The sequence below is a fragment of the Helicoverpa zea genome, chromosome 19 (genome assembly GCF_022581195.2).
Source record: "Helicoverpa zea isolate HzStark_Cry1AcR chromosome 19, ilHelZeax1.1, whole genome shotgun sequence".
NCBI lineage: Eukaryota > Metazoa > Arthropoda > Insecta > Lepidoptera > Noctuidae > Helicoverpa > Helicoverpa zea.
This window is the reverse complement of record NC_061470.1, coordinates 6,991,026-7,003,105: the sequence shown is the minus strand read 5'-3', so window position 1 is coordinate 7,003,105 and position 12,080 is coordinate 6,991,026. Positions and strand designations below refer to the sequence as shown.

Sequence of the window (12,080 nt, the reverse complement as noted above, 5' to 3'; positions counted from 1 at the left end):
AGGATTGTCCTCAAAAAGACAGAGAAGTAGAGTTTGATGGAATAGTAGCATACATTCACTTCTTCATTCCGAAATCTATCGTTGTGTGCAGTCACACAACTTAGTGGTTAAACCCATGTCAGATCACGTTCAATAACTTTGCTTCTGAGGTCAGCCAATTCATGCCGCGCAGCAATTCACTCATCAATATTGACTTCAGTTATCGACAACCAACTACACAGCAGCACAGTTATCTGGCGAAACTCACAAGGCACAGATCTAGCAGCACGTGAGCCAGCTCAGCGGCGAGGCGGGCGTCCCTGCGCGGCGACAGCAGCGCCAGCACGCAACAAGTTAATCCAACTTCTCGAGCACTGAGACGCCGCACTATGTACTATAATAAGACTGCTTGTCTATTCATATCATCTGCCACCTTTGCCCAACTACTTCTCCATTTAATTCACATCAAATACCTACTCCTTAGTTAGCTATTTGATACCTTACGCATGCGTATTGTCCGTATATCACATCGTCAGCCAAGTTCACGGCGAAAAGGGCGGGCTTTTTGGAGGGTGTCTTTTGTAAATTTGACCTTCAAAAAGTGCTGATTTACCGTGTACTTTTATTTATTTATGTTTTACTCACGAGGCATAGATCTCGCAGCATATGTGCCAGCTCAGCGGCGAGGCGGGCATCTCTTGGCGGCGACAGCAGCGCCAGCACGCGGCACGCGAGCCCGACCTCGGGAGCACTGGGCCGCCGCACTATGTACTGGCACAGCACGGTCGCCATGCCGCCTTGGCTGTCCGCCACCTGGATAAAGAAAAAGTTAAATCAATTTGCAAAAATAATCATGTATTTGCTACCCTGTTTGTGCACTGGCATCCCTCGAGAACCTCTGTACGAACCCGGACGAAAAGCCTATATATAAGCCTACCTTCCTCGATAAATAAGTTATTTAACAGAAATAATTTTTCAAAAAAAAATATATTTCTTTAATACTTTTTAATATTTAAGAGATCTTATACTTATCTGTATTTTTGACACATAGCTCACCTCATGGTTAACCCTGGTGAGAGACACGATGAACCTGACGACAGCTTCCTGATCGATCTCAGCCAGCGGTGAACTGGACGGCGCGTTGGCGAGAGTGCGGAGAGTAGGTAAAGTTGCTTTCTATTAACAAAAAACAATATCTTGCATTACATAGCTACAACTGTCAGTAATTGGTAGATATTATCTCCATTTTTTTTTCATTTCTCTATCTAACACCAGTCAAGTATATCTAGTATATCTGTATCTCGCGATTCTAAAAGCGTACGGAGGGAACTGCATCCCGCAGGCGGGTAAAAAGTAGCCTTATGCATGTCTATTCTTGGGATCTAGACTTTCTGTGTTTCAAACTTCATTTGGCGTCAAAACTAAACAGATAGAGTTATTTTCGAATTAAAATATTAGCAAGAATTAAATATTAGAAGCATTATTTTGTAAACAACATTATATCTCTTTCTACAATATCGAAATATAAAGTTGTTTTTTTTTTTTAAGATTACTAACCTGAATCTGTTCTTGCGCACCATCCACGGTCGTAGGAAACGTTTCGAAGAACACACCAATACATTGCCTCAGCATATCTTCGTCAACTATCATAAACATAACACACTTTTACAGCATTTTCAACCATAATAATCTTACAATAAAGTATAATTTTCCACAATAACAGTCTCTATGTATTTTGGTGAAAATATTTCCATTTGCAAAAGCAAATTGTACCTTAATATTTGTGAATAAATTTGAATATGACATACCTGTGGCTGGATTGAACCATAGAAGCAGTAGCCTGCTCAGAATAGCGGGAGACTCCAGGTGTCCTAATTGTAGTAGACGGCACAAACCTTCTACTATGATCAGTCTGTATGCTGCACACTAGAGACAAGAAATGTGATCAATTACGAAAAAACTTACGACATAAACCTTTTCGGCAGTCGGGTAAAAAAGCGACTCATTTTACTCAGAACTTTTTATTTATCGCCCGATATTGATATATTTTACCAAACAATTGCTGTAGTTTTAAGTATTCTATTGACATGGAAAAACAAAAATCGGTCGTTATGGCGAGATACCATCAAAAATTCACCAAACCGGAACATTGGTGTGCTTCATTATTACCGCATTCCGGTGGAATCTCGCTTTTATGACTTTGATCAGTTTTTTTATGAGTTTTTGCCGAAATAAATGCTAGTGTACTTACAGTGCTATCCATAATCTTGAGAAGCAGCTCAATAACTGTGCTATGTGCTGGCGACATCGATATAACTGATTCTGAAATGCTGCCTGCAACAATAATTTCACACCCTTACTTAAATACGCTGTTAGGGATGAGACACTCAGAAATAATTTTCGCGGTTTAGAGAGAGAAACGTAGCTCGAACTCAGACTTACTTTAAAAAGATATCCCTTTTTGCGGTAGTGGACTTAACCAAGCGACTATTGATAATGTCTTAGAAAAATGATTTCAAAGCTTTTGTGTCAGCATAGAGTTTTGACCAATAATGATCGTTAGACATCGGATTATATGCATTTGCATGTTTGCATATGCAAATGCATATTATGCTATTATTTTAGCGTTATTGCATATTTTGGTACTTTTTCATTGATAGTGCATATTTCAGTATTTATACGTGATAGACGTGTTGTACTACGCCAAAGAGTATAATAATAATTAGTACGCTCTCCTCAGTGCGCTTTCGCCAAAGAGTATATCTCGGCAGAAATGGCGCCAAATTTCAAGTTCTGTCCGGTAACGTCAGTTGACGTCGAAAGGTCATTTTCAGCCTATAAATTAATTTTAAGTGACAAACGTCACAAATTTGCGGCAGAAAACCTTGAAAAATATGTAATTGTATATTGTCACAAGAATTACAACTAATAGTACCTCTATGTATATTTAAATATATGTTCTGAAAATAAAAGTTAATTCTAATAGTGGTTTTTTAATTGTGCATATTTTGTGCATATTTCGCTCTTTTTTAGTGCATATTTGCATGCATATTTTGGCATTTTGATAGTGCATATAATCCGATGTCTAATGATCGTTAATTAGGAAAAAAAATGGTGTTATAATGTACCGCCATCAGACTTGTCATGTTGCGATTGCAAATAAATATATCTAAAATAAAGGACAATGCTATTCTTTGTATGGAAGTTTGGCTCAAGAGTTGCCCACAGTAACTGCATAGTGTATTATGTTCCATAGGCTTATAATATGTCCCAGACCGAAATATTTCGAAATCTATCCCAGGAGTGCTGAGAAAAACTGGTTTGACTCTTATTCAATAGTACGAAAAATATGCTTACGAACTCTTAACTATTCAACTTTTATTACCTTAATTGAAATGCATTATAATATTAATCGACAAATACGAGGTATTGAACGAGATTTTTTTTTAACCGACTACAAAAAATGGAGGAGTTTCTCAGTTCGTTTGTATTCTTTTTACGTAAGTACGTGCATAACTCCATCGTTTACCAACCGATTTAAACAATCATTTTATTGTTTAAAAGGATTTACTTTCCAAATAGTTCCAGGGTCCAGGGTCTGGTGATAGAAACCTTAAAACATTATGGAACTCTCGGAAATTGTAAGCACATATCGAATAAAAACTTGTAATTCGGGTATATGTCTCCGACACCACAAAACTGTGGAGGTTAAGACCTGACCTGACGATGGAGACGACAGTGAGACGAGGGAACTCCTCAACGGTATCTATTTACTACCTCGTGTTTGAGGTTATTTTATTCGTCTTGATAAGATTTTTCCATTGCCATTAAGGATATTAATTGCATGACGCTACTCGAACTTAGGACTGATTGTGGTAGATAGAGACTGAAAAGGAAGAGAAACAACAATTACCTTTAAACGTCTATTTCTGTTTTTTTTTTTTTTATCCTTTTAACAGTGAAACCACTATCTATCTGAATGTTATTTCAAGAAAAGAGGTTGTTAGGTTTGTGGCTGCTTAAAATGGCTTGCTAACAATGGCTGGCTAACATTAGAACTGGTTTTTCTCGGGACCTCTGGGACCGATTTCAAAAATATTTGGTTTTCGTGTTCAGAGTGCACTATGGAACCAGCTGAAACTACTCCCACTGCTGGGCAAACTTTGAGCCCACACCCTGGCATTGTCCTTTATATAAATATATCTAAAGTGTGTTACTTAAAGCCCATATTTGAGTATGATATTTTTTGCCGTATTAATAAGCTTTTAAACCTTTACCGTACTTACCATCATCATCCATAACACTATGATAAGTGCTACGTTTCTTAGTAGTATTCACCGTGTTGACAGTAGTATCTTCCTGGTTGGTCTCGTCTTCGAACAGTCTCGCGCCGTGGACGCAGAGCAAGTCCACTATACAGCGAAGCACGGTCGATACTGTGCGTTCGTTTGATGTGTCGATAAGCTAGGAAAGTAATATGTAGCTGTATGAATATAATTGATTGTACATAGTTATGATCTATATAAATAAAAATGAATTGTTGTTCGTTAGTCTGATTAAAACTCGAGAACGGCTAGGCTGATTGAGCTGATTTTGGTTTTAAAATGTTCGTAGAGGTCCAGGGAAGGTTTGAACGATACGAAGTTCGCGGGATCAGCTAGTAATACATAATAATTAGTATTGTAATGTGTGGTTTACCAAAAGGAATTAAAAAAAAAAACATTTTGAGTCTAAGAAATAGATTCAAAAGGGAAAATTTACTTCCTAGCTAGGCAATTTTGTGCAAAACAAATGCGGAGAGTGATGAGTACCCAAATAAACACAGCGTACAAGTGAATAAATACCTTTCGTTTTGTGTACCTATGTATAACAGATTTACTACTACCACTAGTATACTCACATTAGCGAAGAAGAAGGCTTTGTTTTCTTTGGCAAACTCCTTGTCTAACATTCCATACAGAGCAACCGTTTCTAGGGCTGTCTCGATTATCTCCGGATTTTGGAATATGTCCACCTAAAATCAAAACATGTCAATTGGACACCCCAAAACTTCTAAAATACTGACTCAGAATAGCGTAAGGATTGCTGAACCTTCAATAATTTTAATTGGGAAATTGTAAAAAAATGCTCATGCTTATTTCGAAGCTGTTTTATACATTTGTTACTCATCAGGCTTTTTATAATTCGTGCCAAACTAAATCGCTACTTGCCAAACTCGCTACGTTGAAACAATTAGGTATCAGCGGGCTGCCAAACTGCATATATCTTTGATCGGAAGTTAGTTGCGAGCCGCCATTAAGTTTGGCTACGTTAATACGTACCTCTAGCTCGTTGAATATCATCTGCATGATGGGAGTGACAGTGTTGAGCTGCGGCGTGTCCAGAGCGCTGTTCAGTATCGTCAGACACTTGTTCAGCGTCGCCGTGTCTGACAGCTTCTCTTTAATCGTCTGTAAACATGTTTACTTTATGATATTTATTTTTGTTCGTTGATTTTTGGGAATGGTAGGAACCCGGATGGATGGTGTGACGACTTACGGCCGTTCCCAAAATTCTACCTGAATCATAATAATAAATAATCATTGTGAATGGTGGTGAAAAAAAAACTCACCGGTACAGGTACTGGGGGTGGTGCCGCTGGCTGAATGGATAGCTCATCTAGCTTCTTTTGAATGTCAGCCACCTAAAAATTAAAAATATATGTATATTTGCCAACATATTATGTATGTATATTTAAAATTCATTATTAGACTTCATCTGTTAAGTAACACTGTAACGGTTTTCTTTCACACAATCCATCCATAGTATTTTGGTCATGCTCTACAAAAAAGTAGCATTTTTGATATTTCCAGTGTTTCATTACCTTAGCTTTGCATTCAGCCGCTAGTGAGTAGTTTTGATCTCTGACGGCTTCCTCTTGAGCTTCAATAGCCACGTTCAGTGATACTCGGAGTCGAGCTCTCTGTCAAACAAATAGCGATTATATACGATTTCAACTTTGTTTACTACATAAAAAGATACAATATTGATATTATTTATTCCCGTGTATTAGTCTACAAGCATGTGTTTCAGGGCGGAGCCTCTCTATAAAATACTGTACATTTCACATGTAGGTACTAGTTTTGTTACTTTTTTAAGAGAATTGACCCTACAGCGATGAATATCTGTAACATAGCGTCGATGCAGTCTATCTCGACGTTAGGTCTTATATATACCACTTCTAGCCTCCATAAGACCTTTTAGCTATGTTCTATTACTCCTAGAGCCCATACAAACTATGTGACGTCAAAATACTAGTATACCTGTAACTTAGCTTCAGTGCAGTCGACGGGCGGCGGCGGCGGGGACGGCTGCTCGGGCTCGGGCGGGTCGCGGAGTGACGATATGACGCTACTTATGACCTCCATCCGGCCTGTCAGCTCCGGAACCACTAGTTCTAGAGCCCACACGAATGCGCGGATCACGTCGGCGTTTAGTACTCCATAGTCACCTGGGAAGTACGGGACAAGGGTATTAAAAATTCAGGATTGGTGACTTAACAAAAATCGTATTAGTCTTTGCTAGTCAGTTACAATATGTTATCTGTTGATTTGCTTACTAGAGATCGAACGTTGGCAATATCCTTAAGGCACCATTTTGTTTTATGCAATTCAGGTGCAACCATTTTTGTTAATGTAACTATGAACTTACAAAAAAGAATAAGTTACATATCGTTCAAAATATAAAATTAAACATTTACTATTGTACTGAAGCTCACTGGACATAGAATATAAACCTCTAATCTTGTTAAAAGAAATGCTGTATCTTATGCAAACTGTATATAAATAAGCTCAAAAATATATAAAAATCAAAGTAATTATTTACCAGTAAGCACATCAGTGATAAGCGACTGCAGCGCGCTTCTCCCGGCGGGGTCCGTGACGTCATACACTCGTAACATAGTTCCCAGCTCGTGTAGAACGTACTGACGCGTACTGAAGCCAACTGGATCCTCGGTTTCCGACGGGCAGGGGGATTCTACGATTCTATTTTAAGAAAAAACAAGGTTTACGAATAAATATATGAGCTAAAAAGTGAACATAGGTACAATCGCAAAAGGTTACAAAAGGGTTAACATTGAACTTTTTGCTTTCAGACTTGTCCCTTTCGATGTGATAAGCTATTATATACAACAACCATTGAACGTTTTTTACAGAAATAAACTAGGTTTATAAGAGATTAAAGAATACAGCAACACAGACTTTTCTCAAGTCAGCCACACTTAAAACAGGACACAAATTCCTTAATTATTTTAGTTACTCTTTTGATTGGTAAATAACGAAGATATGCACAAACACAAAATAAACAAACATCGTCATTCAGAACCTCCTTTCTGGGAATTCGGTAAATAAATAATTTTAAACTATACTCACGCTCTAATATATCCAATAAGTATCACCAGATCCGGCAGTATAGTTTCCAACGTCTCATCATCGTCAATCTTCTGCAGATGCTCCGCTAGGTGGCGCCAGTACCACGCGGTCTCCTTGTTCAGCTTCTCGGCGGGGATCAGGCGGAGCGTCTTGTCTGTGGGTAGCCATTCTAGAAGTTCGGATATTGGGAGACGCCTGGGGAAAATATGTTGATTATGTTATTTGATTTTCGAGGAAATGTTTATTCTGTTGAAGCATTGGGCAATGTATGTGAAGTAGCATATATTAAGAGGGTGAGAAAAATTGAGGCTATAATGAAATTAAAGACATACGTGGAAAAACTAAAAACATTCACTAAGCACAGACTTCTACATAATCTTAGAAACTTTTGCTCAACTTTCGAAGCAGAATTATAATATACAGGGTGGCCCATCCATAGGCGTCCAATAGAAAAATTTAGAAGCTCTATGCTATGGGGTATCCGAATCACCCCCATGTATGTTCTGCGATTTTTTGTAGTTTAGGAACTAGAATTGTTTTTAATTTTTTTCCGTAATTTTCATTTCAACATTGTTTTTTTATATTTTACCTTTTTTCCTAACGTTTACAGATGATTTTTTTTTTTGTAATTAATCATCATGATAATAGCTAACACCTGAAAAAGGCAGTTTGGCTAAACATTCTAGAACTTACATAAAATTTTATCTGAAGTTCAAAATTACTGTTGGAGTTCAGTAGCCAAAAATGGTAAGGGCTTAAAAAAATTTATAAGGGGTTTCTAAGCAGGTTTCTAATTTTGAACTTCAGATAAAATTTTATTTAAGTTCTAGAATGTTTAGCCAATGGCTAAACATCCTAGAACTTAAATAAAATTTAGCCAAACTGCTTTTTTTCAGGTGTTAGCTTCTATCATGATGATTAATTACACAAAAAAACATCTGTAAACGTTAGGAAAAAAAAGATAAAATAGAAAAAAACAATGTTGAAATGAAAATTACGGAAAAAAATTAAAAACAATTCAAGCTCCTAAACTACAAAAAATCGCTGAACATACATGGGGGTGATTCGGATACCCCATAGCATAGAGCTTCTAAATTTTTCTTTTGGACGCCTATGGATGGGCCACCCTGTATAATCACACAGAGATGTTTGTGAGTAGGTATAGTTATCGGCACGAATCTTGAGCTCTGACCTTCACCTGCGCAGAAGTAATTTATTGGGTCCCTTTTGTGGTATGAAGTGAGGCGCGGGGGCGGGCTAAAGCGGTGATTGGCCCGCAGTGCATCGCGTCATAGCCGTCACTCGTCTTCTGCGCAGATGTAGGTCAGAGCTCAAGATTCGTGCCGATAACTATACATAATTTGTTGCTTCTTTACTCAAAGTGACTGCACGAATTTTGATGAACCTTGGCAGTAAAATAGCTTATACATCAGAATAACTGGCTTTTTATACGGATGCGGGAGTAATTTCCGGTGGAAGATGGTAAAACCGGGATGAAAATGTTTGGTGACGATTTTAACAATAGGTAATATGAAAATTACCTTATATGGATTTTAATATACTCACTTAAACAGCGACTCGAGCAGTTTCCCAGCAACATACTGGGAGTCCTTAGCATCATGCGCGTTGTCCAGCCTTATAGCTTTGAGCAGGTCCACAATGTTGCCTTGGAAGGTGCTCAGCCAACCCGGTATGAGGATCTCTTCCACCACGCGACGGACGCGCACTGAACGTTCCGTTAGACCCACCTGTCAGAAAATAGAGTGACTTGTGATTTAAAAGTATCTCAAAAGGCACTGAGTGTATGTAATTTGGAACATTTTAGAGCATGGAAACTATATACAAAAATTTACTATTGTTGAAATGTTTCAATTTCAACTTAACTCTCAAAACAATTTTTTTTACGCTTCCATAGTCAAGGTGGTTAAAATGAAGTTCTATAATGAGACAGTAGTCCTTAATTAAAAGGAAAAATCACTCTCGTAATAATAACTCAAAAAAAAACTGGTACATACTCAGTTGCATCCAGAAAAAGGCTCAGGAGATGACTCTCATAATAAAAAAATTGGCCAGACCAGATTGCGATGAAATTCCATGTACCATCTATGTACTGTAATTTATCAACATATTACCTTATCATCTGTCCCCTGTACCAAACTATCCGAATTAACACCCATGCACTACACATTATGTCGAAATATGTATATTCTCACCTTTAATGTTAACACTCTCTGCCTAACCCTGAGCTGCGTCACATTGATAGCGGCGATGTATAAGAAGGCGGCGCGGCGCACTGCCTCGTCCACGTCACACAGACGCTCCAACACGAAGGGCACGTTGCGACTGCACTTCGCTATTGACATTACTATGGCCCTAGGAATTAAGAAAAAAATATTGGTGATCAAGAACTTAATGGTTAATTATTTGCAGAAAAGAGACACTGGTAAATGATGTAAGAAAAGGACAGATGATTGTTTCATGAGGGCTATGTTAAAAGAGGAGCTCAAATGCTGATTTGTAACATGCCAAACTTATTGAAGACTTGAGAAGGAACTGAAGCAAAGCAAAACCTACAGCTGTGAAATCTTTGTAATTAACATTATAAAGAGAATATTTTTTTATTTGTTTGTTTTGTCTGAGCCCTATGTTCAAAAATTACTGAACCAATTTGAGATTTTTTTCACTGATGAAAAGCTACGCTATCCTCTAGACTAGACTATATTTTATTCAGTGTTTCCACAGGACGAGGGTGAAGCAGCGGGATACAGCTAGGGTTTGATATAAACGTATAGTCGTTTTTAAGTTACCTTCTAACAGAAGAGCTAGGATCACAGCTCATGTGGAACCGGTAAGCTCTGGTGACTTCGTCATCTTGCTCCATGGGGTTCTGCAGTCTTTGCAGTGCTAGCGCTGCGCGACAACGTACCGCTCCACGCGTGTCTTGTAGTCTTTGCATCTGGTGACAGAATTAAGTATGAGTTACTATTAATAACACTTAGTTCTTGTGGAAATTGTTGCCCTTTCTGGGAATGTTGAAAATGGTTTACCTGGTTTAAAAAGGGCTCCACAAGGCACACGTTATTCAGTAAAATTCTGATACTCCTTCATCCTGCACCCACAGTATTTGATGATTCCCCACCAAAAACCAGTTTAATGATTGGAAGTGATTTTAACTAATTGTATATGGGGCTGATTGCAATCTAGTTTTTATACATGTGCATCAAGATGAAGTTGAAACCATGAGCAACAGATCTTATTAAAATTCCATGCTATGATCTTGCAACGTTAAGTCCATCTAAGATTAGGTATATTTTATGTATGATACCTGTGAAGCCAGCAACTTGTCACAAAGATCATCGTCAAGTGAGGCATCATCACCGAGAGCAGACAGAACAGCTGCCAGCAGCTGACTGGCACGGTACCTCACTGACTGACCAGACACACATTGGCACTGGAAATAAAAAGATTGATAAAGTATCTTTTGATACATACACATATGTATAGGGACATTTGTACATTGGCAATAAAAAAGTAAAAAAAAAGAAATTATGGGAAAAGTATTAAGTTATAGTTAGGTAGCTCTTTATGGTTATAAGTTCATTTTTGCTTTATTTTGTTTTTAAAGTTTCAATGCAGGATTCTAAGCAAACACCAATGGTAAATATGTAAGCCTACATATATGTAAGTGCTGTTGAGTAGTTACACATAGTACATGATTGCAGATTGCTATAAGATAAACAATGTAATCACCAGCCTCACTGTACAACTGAAACTTTTGACCTCATTATTAATTGTTATTTTGAATTTCTACAGATACTTACGTCAAAGATAACATCAAATATAAACAGCAAGAACTCCTCCTCATCATCCAGGGATGTGCAGAATGTAGCCACAAACTGTACCACTCGGTCCACATTGGCACTTGTGTCTCCAAATGTGAACAAGTACATAATAGCATTCTTGAAGCTCTCTCGGAAACTGTCCTCGTCTAGCTACAAGTTAAAATAGTATCAACATTATTATTTCAGCCAATTGCTGTCCACTGATGAACATAGGTCTCCCCCAAGGAATGCCAAGCCAAGTCATGGACAAAATAAAATTACTGACTAAAATTGTTTAGTAGAGTAAAAAACATATATATCTGTGTAGCCAATGTGTATATGTTATTAGGCAAAGTTTATTATATGGTTTCAAGTGAGTGAAAAGGGTCTGTAGTCAAATAAGAATTTCTAAACACTGTATGTTTGATCTTTTAAATGTCTCACCAGGAAAGGATCATGGGATATACATGTTTTTATAGCTTAAAATGAAGTCCTGTAGTATAAACAATAGTGTCACACACAGATAAGTCTTTACAAGTTGTATCTACTGTCGTGGCTAAAATAGCATACAATTACCTTTTTATACAATTTAATCATTTCCTTGACATATTTCTTGTGTTGAACCACGTTGTATTGAACGTTTTGGAATATTTTGAACATATTAGGATTGTTTCGCGGATTCGGTTTTACCGCCGCCACTGGCTGCGGCACTTCGACGTCCGTTGGAGGCATTTTACTGATATTGTAACTTAATGGACTTATTTAACGTGAGTTATTATTTAATTAAAAACTATTATCGCTATTTTTCACTCAGTTTCATAACTTTATGAGATAATCAAATAAGTTCGTATAAATTTGCGCCCACAAC

General features: G+C 37.6%; 1 protein-coding gene across 1 annotated transcript in view; it reads right to left on the bottom strand.

The window, feature by feature from the left end:
* Positions 1–12,080, bottom strand: part of LOC124639554 (condensin complex subunit 3) — a 16,284-nt gene extending 4,204 nt beyond the window's left edge. Inside the window, exons 1-19 of the mRNA XM_047176980.1 lie at positions 11,789–12,080; positions 11,213–11,383; positions 10,717–10,842; positions 10,199–10,347; positions 9,605–9,764; positions 8,958–9,139; positions 7,392–7,586; positions 6,844–7,004; positions 6,282–6,469; positions 5,843–5,941; positions 5,591–5,662; positions 5,301–5,429; positions 4,880–4,993; positions 4,266–4,443; positions 2,231–2,313; positions 1,788–1,905; positions 1,537–1,622; positions 1,036–1,155; positions 625–792 (exon numbers count right to left, since the gene is read on the bottom strand). Of these exons, the coding sequence (XP_047032936.1) occupies positions 625–792; positions 1,036–1,155; positions 1,537–1,622; positions 1,788–1,905; positions 2,231–2,313; positions 4,266–4,443; positions 4,880–4,993; positions 5,301–5,429; positions 5,591–5,662; positions 5,843–5,941; positions 6,282–6,469; positions 6,844–7,004; positions 7,392–7,586; positions 8,958–9,139; positions 9,605–9,764; positions 10,199–10,347; positions 10,717–10,842; positions 11,213–11,383; positions 11,789–11,944 (2,655 nt within the window). The 5' untranslated portion in view covers positions 11,945–12,080. The remainder of the gene's footprint in view (positions 1–624; positions 793–1,035; positions 1,156–1,536; positions 1,623–1,787; positions 1,906–2,230; positions 2,314–4,265; positions 4,444–4,879; positions 4,994–5,300; positions 5,430–5,590; positions 5,663–5,842; positions 5,942–6,281; positions 6,470–6,843; positions 7,005–7,391; positions 7,587–8,957; positions 9,140–9,604; positions 9,765–10,198; positions 10,348–10,716; positions 10,843–11,212; positions 11,384–11,788) is intronic.